General features: G+C 38.8%; 1 protein-coding gene across 5 annotated transcripts in view; it reads right to left on the bottom strand.

Annotated features, from left to right (window-relative positions):
* Window positions 1–15,409, bottom strand: part of SMIM14 (small integral membrane protein 14) — a 40,352-nt gene that overhangs the window by 3,361 nt on the left and 21,582 nt on the right. For 3 of the 5 annotated variants that reach the window (XM_064652998.1, XM_064652999.1, XM_064653000.1), the window contains 2 exons: window positions 7,545–7,593; window positions 321–469 (listed from right to left, as the gene is read on the bottom strand). In XM_064652998.1, coding sequence (XP_064509068.1) covers window positions 321–469; window positions 7,545–7,593 — 198 coding nt within the window. Of the gene's footprint in view, window positions 1–320; window positions 470–7,544; window positions 7,594–15,409 lie in introns of those variants that run through there. The other 2 variants (XR_010430192.1, XR_010430193.1) reach the window with 2 other exon arrangements.

The raw sequence follows: 15,409 nt of genomic DNA, 5'->3' as shown, positions 1-15,409 counted from the left end.
GATTTTTCTGAAGATCACCTTCTCTGTTTTATGCTGTAATTTTGTTTACTGACTTCTCTTAAAGCTGTGATTGTCCCCTCACACATAAGAAGGCAGTTCCAAGCAGGGATAGACAGTGTCCAGAGAACACTATGATCCACACTTAGTCACTCATGCCTGCTCCATCCCATGGCAGGCCTCACACTTGGCCTTCGTGATTCTACTTTCCCTTTGGTTTTACTCATTTTCATTTCTAATGGAGTTCCAAGAAAATAAAGGGGGGAAAAACAGAAGAAAAAAATTAATTACTATTATAGAATCTCCCTTGAAGATGCACTTACATTATGTTGGCTGGTTGGCTTTCCGGCTGTGTTTGATCCTCTTAGATTATTTGGTCTCAGTAAGAACAAGACAAGTGCAATCACGACCCATGCCATCATTATCATGGCGAAGCTGATGCCATTGTCACTGGATGAGTTTGGTCCTGGCACTACAGATAAGGAAAACTCAAGTTATAACACATAGTGACAGCAGAGTTCTTTTCCCAAAATGAAAACAAAAATGCAATATAAGTCTCAGAAAAAAACCCTGAAATACTTTTCGATTGAGTTTTCTGGTTAGTCCCTCATTTTCACTTTGAGACATTAATTCTTCATTAGCATTACACTGTTCTTTTATCACATTTCTTATCCATTTGAAAAGAGAATCTATTTTCATAAGATTTCACTGGTCTTTTCAGAATCATCATGAGTATTTCTTAGTTCAAATTAACTCTTGGTGACATGGAGATGACAAACGCACATTTTGTGTTTAAGAAATCAAACTTGATGCAAAATATATTTATGTGGGAAAAAAACCTGTATATGTGATGGTCTTTGTTTTTTGCCTCAAACAAATAGAAGAAAATGACTAAAGAGAGCTTAGACTCTATTGTTAGGCCCCACACAGAGAACATTCTAATTCTACAAGAAGGGAGAAAACTAATGATTATCAGTTTGTTGACTGCTGTAAGTTATTTCTTGAGAGTTTGTTCAAACAAGTGTCGGTGTCAATATGTCAGATCTTCATGACTGATCATCCAGGTCATGTGGCATTTCTGTTAGCATCAAGAAAAATGTATCTACCAGGAAAGGAAAAAGTGCCGTAGAGATACATTAAAAAGTGAAGCCCAGGAACACAGTGTAAAAATTTTACACCCAATTTTCATATACAATGTTTGAGTCATCAACACGTAGAAATAAACTTAGAAAGTTCCCTCAGGATGGAAATGGGTGGTTAGTCTTTTGGGATCAACAAGCTCTTGCAAATACCTGCACATTTTAAAACAACTTTTCTCCTCTGAAACATAATTTCAAATGATAAAACAGTAACTAATGTTGTCAGCTGAAGTGTAAACCAATGTACAGTTAATTACCTATAGTACTTACATGGATCTTTATCACAGTCTGCAAAGTTTTAACAGCTTCATTAATGATCATCAATTAATATAGAGCAATAAATAGAGAGCTATAATGAATAACCTTCAGAAAGAGAAGAGCTGTTCTATTTTATTACCCAAGTTGAAAACTTTAACATTCAGAAAACTCCCCAGAGACACTAGTGTCTGTCAGGTTTTTCAGTTGTCTCAACTCGTGTGGATCATCTCACTATGGAGTCTAGTCTGGATTCAGTATTGGTTGGAAGTTGTTCTTATTTAACATTTGCTAGATGACTTATACCCAGTGAGCTGCTGGAGTAATTTCCTTGAGGCTGATGCTGATACAACAGAACCACTCTCATCACCGTCCTCCTGGGTAGCATTTCCAACAGAGGCTCTGCTATGGAAATAGTTTGTTCCTAACACAGTAGAGGGGCACTGTGGGGAAGCTCACAGCTATGCCATTCACCACACTGCTGTCCTGGGAATAAAGTTTCATGAGCTGGGGCTGTCGGACTGATGTCCTTTACTGACATCACATGCACTTAAAAATGTCAAAGAAGAAAAAGACCCATGTATTATAGAAGCTCATGCTTCTCACAACACAAACACTACCATTACATATATGAGCAAATGAAACCGTTCTTGCCTTTTCAGTGTCCAAAATACAGACATTAAACTCTTATACATAATTGATTCAGAAAGCATGTGGAATTGTGACTGTAAAAGTTTAGACCTGCAGTGTTGTTGAGCAGAATATTATTGTTATCAGTATCATATATCAATATTTTAAACCTTGAATGATCTTTATATATGAAATCCAGGAAACTAGCATATACTTTGGTATGAAAAGAACAACTGCTTTAATTTGAGGCTTCCAGACAACATTAATAGCCACCCTGAGACTACCTTCAGCAACAAGTAAGAAAGCCTTAGGTACCTGCTTTGGCATACATGTACATAGCCCAGTAGAAATTTCACAGATTTCATAGAATATTCTGAGTTGGAAAAGACCCATGAGGATCATCAAACCTAACCCTACAGGGATTGAACCCACAACCTTGATGATATTAACACCATGCTCTAACCAGTCTGAGCTAATCTCAGCATTTGGTGGAATACTGAAAATTAAGCTTATCTGTTAGTCAGGATTCCCCATACAATGCAGAGAAACAGGGACTAGTCAGACTGCCTTCTGGAATTTTTGCTGAACCTTAGTGCACTTAGGGTCTGTGGTTAAACAAAAGTTGGGGTAGAGCAAATGCTGCTGGGTCAGCTCATGCTACAGGTCAGGGAAGGGAGCAGAAGGAACCACGGAGGGAAACCACAGGCATTCATGCAAGACAGTTTCTTCCAGCCTGCATTGCAATATGGTTTAGATGGAACCAAATGCGCTGAAACATTCTGAACTAAGTTAAGCAAGACAACAGCTGATCTAACACAGCTTGGCCCTGTACTGCCTACTCAAGGCACGCCAGATACTGAAACAGCCACAAGACTGTTTACACTATTCAAGAACTGTTAAACCCACATCTCTCACAAATGACCATGTGCTTTAATAAGGATGTGAGGTATTTCAGAATCTGTTCCTTTAATGTCTTAAGGAAATGAGGATAAGCAAAGTTTCATATAGCTGGGGTGAAACACACTTTTCAAAGCTTTGCATCACAAATCAAGAGAACAGACAAGAAGCTGTTTCAGATACTGGAAGCAGTTAGAAGACAACAATCTTTTACTACAAAGACCTCCATCCCTGAGATCACAAAATAATCAGATAAGGCCAGCTTATGGATAAAGAACAGTTGAGTGAAGCTGAAACCAAGCAGGATGGAATTCATGCTGATGGGCAGAAGAAAAAAAATATTTTTTTTAATAGTTCACAGCCACAGTGCTTTTAATGGATATTTTTTGCGGATAATTTAGAAGTGGTTTTTTGATTCCTTGAAGAATAAAGGTTATCCTCTAAGAGCACTGGTGGATAGTATTTTCTGGTATTTCCAGATAGACAGAAGATTGTCCTGTTCTGAGATGAATGTTCCTGCCACCACCCAATTCGATGGATGGATCTGGTTATTAACCTCCAATGCCCAGGAGACACCCACTAGTACAGAATGTAGCAGTACATATTCTCATGTCACGCAGTGACGTGAAACACAGTCTCTAACCTGCCTTTCCATACAACATTGAATCCAGCCCAAGATCTTTATTTTTAGAGTATCTGGTCCCCTGGGCTCAGCATACATATATATCCACACACTTCTGAATGAGTCTGTGCCCCTGTGGTAACCTGGAATTTTATTTTTTTTTTACACCATGGCTGAATTACCTCTGTGCAGGAGAAAGCTTTATTAGGAGCTGTTCTGAGATTATGGGATTAACTCCCATGGGAGTTAATGACTACGGTGAATCCTATTTGTTGCTCCATGTATGACATACAGTTCTTGGACTTGCTTTTTCCTGTAGAAACAGAGACTAGAACACATAAATGAGTATTTTCTCAGAGAAAAATGGGAAGGTTGCATTCTAAAGAAAAAGAGGATAGACTGTATTTCTATTACTGTAAAAGTATATTCCACATGGTGCTTTTTGTCTGTCCTCTCATGGTAGAAATATCTCCTTTTGGATCTTTTTACTGTTTAACATCTGCATGTGGAAAGCCAAAAGCAGGCTCTCTGACTTGTATCTTCCTTTTTTCATGGTGTTTTAAGCATTGTCTGTTCTGTGAAAGAAAGGCAAGAAATTGTATGAAGAGAGGTATCTTACAAATGAATCAACAGGGAAGATAAAGAGCCTGCGGGACCTTCAGCAGATAATGCCAGCAAGCTGACCCTCTCAAAGGCAGGGATAAGTAACCTGAAGAAAGCCAAAAAGGACTGGAGCAGAGAAAGGGAGAAGGGAATTACCAGAAAAGGGAGGGAAGAGTTGGCAGATGTTTCATGCTGTTAGATTAGCGGCTGTGACTCCCCTAGATGAGTACAACTCAAGATGAATCACAGATATGTATGCATTTTAAATTACATAGAAATTTGGAAGTAGAGTAGACAACATTCAAGACAGTCATCTCTGACCATATTACAAGCTAGCAGAGCACTGACAACAGTGTTGAAAATATGGATGTGGCAAATCAAGGTCACAACATCTGGGAATTGCTAGAACACAGAAAAAAACTCACGCAGTGGCCCCTCATTTCCTTTGACACAGAAGGCTGACTGTGAAGGGCCATGAGCCATCAGAGCAGATCAGTACCAGCTGGGATCCTCCCTGGGCTGGATGAACCACTGATGTTGCAACTGCCACACACGTCAGAGAACTTCCATGCTCCACTTGCATTAGACTCTTATCACTCTTATTCTTCACTTCAAGGGAAACTGTAAGATCTTCTGATTTGCTAAGCATAAGCATTCCCCAGAGAATATTAAACGCCTATTCAAAACTTACAGCCTTTTTTTTTCTGCAAGGCAGCCACTGAAATTGAGGCAACAGTCACCAGACTCTGATACACACTGTAATATCACAGCAGAGAATCAGCAGAAGAACAGCCATGAAGCAGCGTACCCAAATGCTTATTGAAGTGGTGCTCACATCTTTCTGTATGCTTCCAAAAGCACTGGTCCTGACCCTGGCAGGAAACTCTCTGCAGAGTAGTCATGATGACAGAATGGTGCCAACAACAATAAATAAGAATTTATAGATAACATAAAAATGTGAATGAGGAAGCCCTGGTACTACTGCTCTGATATGGCTCCAAAAATCTAAAAAAAGAACAGAAATCAAAGGGTTGAAAAAACAAGGCATACTCAGGAAGAATCAACTGAGGTGTTTCTGAGAACTTCCAGCTCGTAGCAACATCATAACACATGACACTGCTGTGACATTGTCTGAACTCCAGCCCTGACGTCTCCCAAAACAAAACCACATACATCTGATCAGTTATTTCACAACCTTGCAATTTAAAAATCTGTATGACAACATTCCCAGCTCTGCTTCCAAAAGGAAGACCAAATCCTGGAACTGAGCAAATGGGTGGGAGTGAAACAAGCTTCTTCATACTGAGGTTCTGAAATGAGGAATCAAAGTCAGCAAGTAACAGGAAATGGAGCTGTGGGACTTAGGGAAGAAGAGACCCGCCCCAAACATAAGCTCATCACTGTACAGCTCATCAGAACAGGATGAAGCAACAGACAGAAGACTGGCCCAGAATTGTTTTAATCTGCCTCTGAAAACACCTCTAAAAGTTTCTCCAGGCTAAATCTGTTTATTTTTGCCTTTGACTCCTGGGGGTCTTACAGACTGGTGCAAGCACAGAATCACAGAAGCATCACAAAATAATCTGACACACAGGCAGGCAGTGCCATTGCATCAGCAGGAAAATACCTTTGCTGGACCTAAATTTAAGGCAATATAATAACATAGAAGAGGATTTACTCTATAATTTTTGCTTTGGTTTTTGAAACAAACCACTGGTTTGGAACAATTGCTGCCAAATTGTTTGCATCTGCACAGACAGTCATTGCAAGGATCTCTTTCAGGATGGAAAGCTATTTGTCGCAAACCATTCAAATCTCCACTGTACTACAGCTTGGTAACATGAAAGCTGTCCCACAAGCTTTGTGCCCACACATATCAGAACTTACTAATTTATAAAGTCTTTCGTCTAAGAGCTTCATAAACATTGATGATGCAAGCCTCCCAAGGCTCGAGTGAGAATGACCTACCATTGCTTGGTTTTGACTGTGGACTAAAGCTCAGAAAGCAGCACAGCCTGTCTTGTCTACTTCCAATAGAGAAAATATTCTGTCTCTCGTCATCTGCTGCTTTCCCTCTCTTACATGTCTGTGATTAAAAAAAAAAAAAGACATAGAAGTCTAAGGTGTGGGAGACTAAAAAGTCTGGCCCTGGACAGGTGCATCTGGGAGAGAAGGGGTGCGGGAAGTCACGGACTGCATAACTCGGAAAGCCCATAAAGAAAGAGTAAACCAGCAGTACTCTACAGGACCTGTGTCCCACTGTCTTTTTTTCCAGGTTTTACACAGTTTTCTCCCTTCAGCCCAGCACAGCAATGAGTCTGTGGCGGTTTCACACCGGGAGAGCACAGAGCAAGTCCGAGTTAGATGCCCATCTCTAAACAGGTTTCACAGGGGAGCGAAGAGGGAGGAACAAAGAGTGAAAAAAGGCTCTCTTCCCAAGATCCTGGAAACTTCGCCTGCACTGCTCCTAGACCTGCAGAAGACAATGGCACCAGCAGCTCTTGCTTCCAGGAACACTGCTCAGGTGCTCACTGCTCCCTCAGCATTACAGTAGTCCTGATGCAAGCTAATTCAGTCAGTTCATATGCTCAATCGGTAAAACAATATAGGAGAAACAGATCCACTTCATTTTTATTTATAAACATTTGGCAATGTTCTCTCTAGATCATGAAAAGTGTAAACACAGTGCCTCAGGGCAAGCTTTCATTACTGCATAAGCTCTGACCAGCTATGCTTCAGTGCAGATGCTAGTAACATTTGACTATCCCACTGTTTGGGAGAGGTTTTTTGATGTATTTCACAGCAAATTCCAAGGAAGTGTACACATCAGTCCTTTGCTTCATTAACTACACAGCCACCAAGTCAACAGAAATACAGTCACAGTGCATGTCACCTTGAGTCAAAGCAGGGGGGGAACTCCTTCACAGAGGAGTAGAGGGTTCACAGTATTGACAGTGTCACCCAGCCCCAGTTGTGAACACGTGTATGGGGGGGGGGTCTGTGCTCCATTCTAGTCTTCACTGGTTAGGCTGCTATGCCTGTAAGGAGGTCAAATAAAGCCCCCTCCAAAGTTTCCCCTATCATTCCCCAGATCATCCTATTTGGAGGCTAATGGAAGATTCACTAATGCTTGGGACCTGATTAATGGTCGTACTGGTATATCAACACCTTCAGGCTTCTCACCAATGCTGTTTCCACACAGTGCTTCCAATGTACAAATGTCCACCCACATCACAGATTCTCACAAATTACCTCCCCAACATGCGAATTTTATATTTGTTCTAATGTAATATGTTCCTATAACATTAAATCAACTGTTGCATTTTAAAGACCTGTCAGACTATATTTTAATTACTGCTGTTTATTTTACCTCCATGCACCTGATCTGAACAGTTACTCACATTCCTGAAGGCATTCTGTGTCTGTGCAGTATGACTGGGATTGTCTCAGCTGAAACAGAGAAAAGGAAAGGCATGATACTTAGCAATGAGTCTTGGTCAGCTTTTACCAAAATCATGATTTAATATAATGTCAGAGCACAAGTTCAAGATAAGGAAGATTCTAACTGATCCTTTATTGGATCACATGTGGCTTATGGAATGTGAAGAATCCCAGACATGGAGATAAGTTTCTGAACACTACTTACATAATACCTTTAAATCAGCTGACTACAGTGTTATTGCTTCCATACAGGTTTCAGCCACTGAATAACTACCAAAATTCAAGTAGAAAAAATCTACAGTGATATAGACATTATTATATACAGACATATTCTCTACACATATTTTGGCATTTATAATGGACAGGTGTTATTACTATTATCTAGATCAAGTAACATTAAAATGCTCTGTGATTACATCACAATAAATAATCAGACTATAATAAATAATCAATTTATAACTATGGTTATAAGTTGAATTAAAATTTCATATTTAAACTTAGTACTTACTATTTTTCCTCCCTAAGAGATTTTTTAAAGTAGGTTTTAATATATTTTACTGTTTTTTCTCTTTACTAATGAGTAAAATTTAAAACACTTTTAGCAACTGTAATGACTATTTACATTTACAGACTAGGTAAGCTTGCCAACTGCAAACCTGCAAATCAGTATAGCTATTTTAGAGATGGCAGAGCCAGAAAAGAAAGACAAATATCACATTCTTTGTTGGGTTCAGAGATGGTAAATGGATGGGATTTAATCTGCAGTACTATGGAAATAGAGTCTATTCCCTGTTTAAGTAAACTATGTGGATTATTAATAAAAGCTTTAAATACAGAATTGTAACATTTAACAGAGTTGCTACAATGCCTCAGTTAGAACTGACATTAGCTTTTTGATAGGTTTTATGACATAGTAGTGTCACAAATACCAACACTTTTTGTCACAACAGGCTAATCTGTTTATCAGTGTAAATACACAAATGTTAAAGAGCAGAAAAAATGATGCTCTTTACGTAAGAAATACATGAATAATTTCCACAAAACCAGTTTCCCCTTGTGTTGGCACAACTGATTTCCTGTATGTAGTCATGTTATGCAAAGCATATCAAGGAAACAGACAAAGAACCAAAGAAGACTTTTGGAAAAGTCTAAGCTCCTTCTTTTATCATAAAGATTTTCAATGATTGACACATTTGAAAAAGAAAAAAAAAGTAACTGAAGATTGATCACATTCATTCTTTCATTAATATATTAAGATCTACTAGCAAATTTACTGAGACTACAAAGAAGTCCCTCAGGGAGGAACTGAAAGGTTGGATTTAACCTTTCAGCTTTTTCTGTAGTTAAAAACAACAGCAGGGGAAATTCAAACAAAATACTTGCCTTATTAAAGAAAAAAAAAATCTATCAAACTATGCATATTTCCTGCCCTTCTTATGTAAAAGTAAAAGCTCATTTTATTTTAAAACTTTGGAAGTAATTTTCAAAGGGGAGGTTTTACATTAGCAGTAGTACCAATTTGGAATATTTTACACTGAAAGATTTGTGAACTGGGGAAACTGGATATTGCTATACCCATGTTTTAGGGAGATCAACATAATTATCTTCTGTTTGTATAAGGGTTTAATTCAGGGGGAGGGAGGGCTTAATTTATAATCCCTATTTAGAACACAGTTTACAGGTATTCACCATGGAATGATGATCAGAATTAAAAAGTGCAATAGGTATATGATCAGAAACATTGCATAAGCATAAAGTATCTCATTATCTCTGTTCCCAGGATGGCATAGATATGCAACACTGCCTTGGGTTGTTCTAGCCCCAAAATCAGTTCTCTCACATTCTAAGTGTTACACTCCGTCAAAATACAACTTTTTTAAAGTTGTAGGATGGCTCTGTAAGCCAGGGAGCCATGTACCAAATCTGTTTTTAACAGCTCAGTGAGAGGCTGCGTATTGTCCTCTTGGGATGAAACAGGGCAGATGATGGAAAACGAGCAGCAGCAAAAACAGGTTTTTCTCAATTCACTCGGGTCAACGAGTTCCTAACTCTGTAACCCAATACAAATCTGATCTCTTGTGGTCACTCATTTAGTCAAAAGATAAGAAACGATTCTGGCATGTGTATGAAATGCTTACATAAGTTGAATGGCTGGGAAAGGTAATGCCTTTCGCTGAGAGAAGAATGTTCCTTCCACCAATTAGCTCTCTCTTCATAACTACACCCTTAAGGAACATAGCAACTGTTGGGAAAAAATTGTATGTGCAACATTTCAGACATTTCAATAGTCAGGTAATTGAAAAAGAGCAACTATCAGAGACTGGAAAAAAATAGTCCTTTGTATTCAGATTTTTCTATTCTGATGTAGAAGGGGAGTTTGGACGAAAGTTTGTGGAATAATGGTAAAAAGCTGAACCAGACTGTACCTGTTCTCAACAAAACCCTCAAAAAGACTATACAAATACACTCAATGTTTTTCAGATTGGAAACACTACAGAGCTGATGAGAAAATTTTGAATAGAGAAGTAATTTTTTTAATATGTTAACTCTTACATAAAGATAATATTATCAGTGATGATTTTGATTTTATTCCTATTTCAGAGATCCTTGTGCTGTCAAAAGTGTGAATTTAGTGGAAAATTAACAGTTGACTGCTTGATCTGACGTCTGCTAAAGTCAGCAACAGCCTTTTCATATATTTCTGTACATTCTAAAACAGACCCTTAAGAAGAACACAGAAATCAGGTGAGTGAAACATCAGAGCATACTCAACAAAAGCAGAAGAGAGTGCAATATGTTACAAAAATAAATATTTACACTATTTTCTTCCATGTAAAAGAAGAGGATTGTATCTGAATTTTAACATTCTCTGTGCAGTTTGTCATTCAAACATATTAAAAGGCTTAGTACATGCGAGCCAAACAATAAACTAACTTATCTTTTATTGTCCAAAATGAAGTAAACATGAATTGTAAACAGCATGAAAGCTAAAAGAAAGCTAACAAGAATGAAAAATTTTCAATTTATTACAGTAAAAACTTGCACACAAGTAAAAATATTAATTATAAACATACATTATTTAAAATACAACTGTGAGTTTTCTTTCCTCCAAGTACATTTAAAATCTTGAATAACCTAAGCTGAAGTAATTTAAATTAATAATCCCCAAACAACAAGAACTCTTAGTCAAAATGAGTATTTTGTTTCTATGAAGCCCTTCATAATTTTCTGAAAGAGGCAGCAAATCAGTGTCCACTTACTGACATATCATGAATGTAAACCCAATACAATACCAAGAAAAAAAACCACCAACTTAATTCTAGTGGTAAGAGAGAAAAGGGCTCTTCCTCACTTTCTCCCCGTGACACTCAAATTTTGCATTGCAAAAATAGACAGCACTTTTCAAATGGCTCCTAGTTCCAATTTGAAATAGCTCTTCCTTTCTATTCCTTTTCCAAAACACACAGCTTTTAACCCCAGTTCACACTAACACAACAGTGTTTAGATCCTGCTCTTTTGAGACATCAAGCACAGTTTTAACATGCCATCTTGTGGATCAACAGCATCTACCCATCAAACACCTGAAATGTGTCCTGCTGCAACTCTTAACAGATGCCATGTTATGATAAGAATCTGCACAGTTTTTACAATCCCCAGCTGTGAACAAAATGTGAACGGTTGCAGTAAAGGGATACTGCTATCGGCTTCTGGAAACTTCTTTGTGATGTCACCATATTGAGTGAAGTTTCTGGTTTGGTTATTTTGGCTTTTTTTCACATGCAAACCTACTATGGGCACACAAACATGTCTGTGTGGTGAAAACAGGGTGTGAAGTTTTACCCCGTGTTAGCTGCTCCACAAAACCACTGAAATCCAAGTGAAAACAGCCTCATCTAGCTAAACAGAGAACTTGTTTTTCCAGCGCAGTGACCTCAGCCACTGCGACCATTTCAGTCTTCCCATGAAAGAAGTAAAACTACTTTGCATTTACCATTCATCACAGATAGCTACTGTGGAGAAGGAAATTCAGATTTCTGTCTACCTTCACAGTAACTCTGCTTCCTCTTCAGAGGAGTTCGCTGAAACTCTTCAGATGAGTTTTCAAAGTTTGCAACCCAGAGTTCAACAGTCCTACAATTTCTGGGACTGGTCCTGGAGTCTCTGCTCAGACAATTTTTTTTTAAATTAACATCAATAGCATACTGCCTGAAGAAAGATTCAGAGCTCTTATCCAGTGTGAACACTTTTTCTTTATAAGAGTTAAGTGTATTATTTAAGAGTTTAAAAAAAAAAAAAAGACAGAGCACAAAAAATATCAGGAATATATCAATGATCACCAGTTTGTCATTTTTCAGAAGAAATAGTGGCATAATCCCTGTCCAAAAGCACTTTTGAACTCCAGAAATGGTACACTAAAGAGGTAACAAAACGAGAAGAACAGGACTAGTGGCAGGAACAAAGTGCAATAATCAATAGAGTCTAGCATGAATGGCAAATGAAAGTAAATTATTTATGTATGGATAATTAATAATTACCTTTTATAATAACTTTTGAGGCAGCTCAAAGAAGAAATAAGTCCACAGAAAAGACATGAATGAAAAATTAGTAAGTTCATGAGATGCATCAGGAAAAGACCTCCGTACAATAAATTGTGATAGAAGAAAGCCCAGAGAGATATGTGAAAGAAACAGATAAAATAGGTACAAAGATAAGAGAGCAAAAATGAAAAGGACAGATAAGTAGAAAAGCAAGGACAAATAACTAACTCAATAGGGTCTTTTATTCCACGAATAAAAGTGAATTTAAAAATGGAATCATAAAGACTGTTGATAGAAAATTTTATATGATAACAAGGGCAAAATATCATCCCTTGTGAAAATACTTTTTTGCCATTTAAACCAGTTGTAAGCTCTGTTTTTGCTCTCCAATGATGCCAAAAGATGACAACACTGTGGCATATTCCTGATTGTGTTCTCATGCTTCTGGGTAATGAAATTATTATTTAAGCTTTGCTGGCAGCCACTTCTGCTCTGTCCAAAGTATATAAATGATTTAGTAAACAACATGATAAATAAATTGCTACAGTAGGCTATGACAGTCCTGAATACAAGCCAGGGTGCAAACTGAAATGTAGCATTATCTGTAGAGTTCAGATTTAAAGATGCAAAAAATGACACCTACACACATTATTCTGCTACAAGCTGGCAAAGAGAAATAAGAGAAAAATAAGAGGAAAAGAATGGTACACTGATGGAATTTAATTGTCTCTTAAACTACATTAGCTTCTCTTAGTGGAACAAACAAGGAAAAAGTGAACACTGTCTTCCCCACTCCTTCATTTTCTATGTGTATATGCAGAATTAAAATAAAATGATGTTCATACAAGGACAGAATAACAGCCTGCAATAAAAGTACAGAGTCTGGTCCTATGAGATGGCAAGTAATTTTCTCTCCCATCGCAAATGAGTGAGAAGGATGGCTGCTACATTTCAGAATAACATTCCTAGTTCACAAACCAACTCTTAAGACCCAGAATCATCAGCCAGTTATGACAGGAGAACATTAGCTTTCACAGTGAAAAATATGGCATTTTATGGAGGACAATGCATCAAATAAACATGTCACAGGGACTACTGCAAACTGGAGCCCTAATTTCAACAAGAACACATTCTCCCTTCATTTTCTTTGTCCAGGGATTGCTGTTTTACCTTGGTGTCATATAGATCCTCCTTTTCCAAATTTCCCTCACCTTCCTACAATTGCACAATTGTTATTAGTACTTAATTTCAAAATTTTGCTGACCTTGGGGACCTGTGATATCATTGACATTCTCCTTTTAGTGAACGCAAAGCAGAATGAATTAGCAGAACAGGGAGAATAGGGCAAAAGGAGATAAAACAGTGTGATGATCAGGATCATTACAAGGAGCTTCACAGCATCTCTGACTACATGAAGTACTAGACAACAAATAGATGAGATAGAATATTACACAGTATTACCACAGAGGCATCTGAAAACATGCACAAACAACAGACATATCATCTCCCAACAGGACACCAGGAAATTTATATGTAAGATGCAAGACCAGAATACATGTAGGCTTTTTGACCAAACAGTTGAGTATCTTCTGCAAAATTATGCACATTAGCAAAAGAAAAAGGTTCTTCCACATAGACAGCTTTGATGAAAAGGCTTTGAACTAGCAGTTCCAACAGATAAGTACAGTATGCTCTAAGTGTTGATTACATCCACATGTGGCCTGAGAGAAAAAACATAATTTTTTGCCTTTTTCCTTAAAAGGGATGGCCATAATACTTCTCTGATCATCAGAGTTCAGCCATTCACAGTACAGGTTATAGCTATTAATTACTTCTGAAATATCGAGCTGACAGAATTTTCAATGCATGATTTTCTACACTGCTTGCAATACACTATGCATGCTTTGAGATGGTCATGGGATGTGACTGAGATTTTTTAAAAAAATATGTATTTGTTAAGAAGCAGAAATTTTCAGCATACTACAAAGCTCAAGGATGGGAACTGTAAAGAATGACACCTTCAACTTTCAGTTAAGACCTGATACCTAAGCCCTTACAGGAAAATATCCTCTTCATGAGACATAGACTTGAGTGGACAACATTGTTCATGGCTTTTTTTTGGTTTTGCGTTTTTTTGCTTGTTTGGGGTTTTTTAACATCCACTTGCCTGCCTAGAGAATAGTCTCCATGCACACTGTTTGATCTAGAACTAGTTTCTAGGTTATTACATGCATTAGTAGTACATGAATTCTGTAATACAGTTTTGGGATCTTAGCCTGTGCAACACCAGTACTTTTAGCACCCAGTGAAAGGCAGGAAAATGGAAGTCAGTGGAGCAAGAACACTCAAGAACAGTCTCACCCTCTGCCCCTTTAAGGCTGTGTTTCACTCTTTTGGCCCAGTGCCTTAGGAGGTGCATCAAGTCTTTTACCCCATATCTCCAAAGAATGATACTTCTTGTCTGTTATAGGTTAGAAATCTGAGGGGGAGAATTTTTCTTTCCCCTGCCCCCACTGTAGGAAAGACAGAGTTTGAACAGAAAGGGAGGAGGGAGGCAATTAGCATTACAAAAGATCTAGCCCGGCAAAGCTGCATTCCTAACGGATGGCCCACCAGAGGCTGGGGGAGAGGGGAGGAGTTTTGGGGGAGGGGGGGTGCTGGCTTTCCTCAGAAGGGAGAGGTCAGACTGCGGAGTTCTCGCTCTGGGACAGAGACGGGGCCTTGCGTGCGTGCTTTTGGAAAGAAGGCCTGGAGGCTGGGCTTTCTGGCTTCCCGCCCTGGTCAGCCCTGACTGCTGGCCTCGACTCTGGGGGCAGGCTGTCTTTGTCTCTGGCCTGGACCTGCTGTGTTCTCATCGGAGAGTTTTTGTGCTCACCGGGAGAAGAAAGGAGGAGTCTTGGGACACTGTCATCTGAGGACAACAGTGAGTTTTGTGGGGGTGAACTGTTTTCCTTTCCTCCTCTTTCCATTGGGGGAAGGGGTCCCCATTCTCTTTTCGGCTTCTCCCACGACCCCAGACCCCCCCCAGACCCCTCCCCGCGTGCTGACCGCCAGAGCCCAACAGCGCCCCCTGCAGGCCAACACAGAGAACTGCAGGCCCTGCACCTCCAGTGATCCAACAGCGCCCCCTGCCGGCCGTGATTAGAACTGCGCTAAAGGACAGAGAAGTGTTCAGACTTTTTCTTTTGTTTGAAGGGAACTTCTGGGTACGGGACTATTGTCTAGTTTTTTGTGTTCTGTTACTGTTCTTGCCAACATACATATATCTTTTAATAAAGGGTTGTTAT

Source organism: Pseudopipra pipra, chromosome 4 (assembly GCF_036250125.1).
Source record: "Pseudopipra pipra isolate bDixPip1 chromosome 4, bDixPip1.hap1, whole genome shotgun sequence".
Taxonomy (NCBI): Eukaryota; Metazoa; Chordata; class Aves; order Passeriformes; family Pipridae; genus Pseudopipra; species Pseudopipra pipra.
The sequence above is the reverse complement of the archived record's forward strand: the minus strand, read 5'-3'. Positions and strand labels throughout refer to the sequence as shown.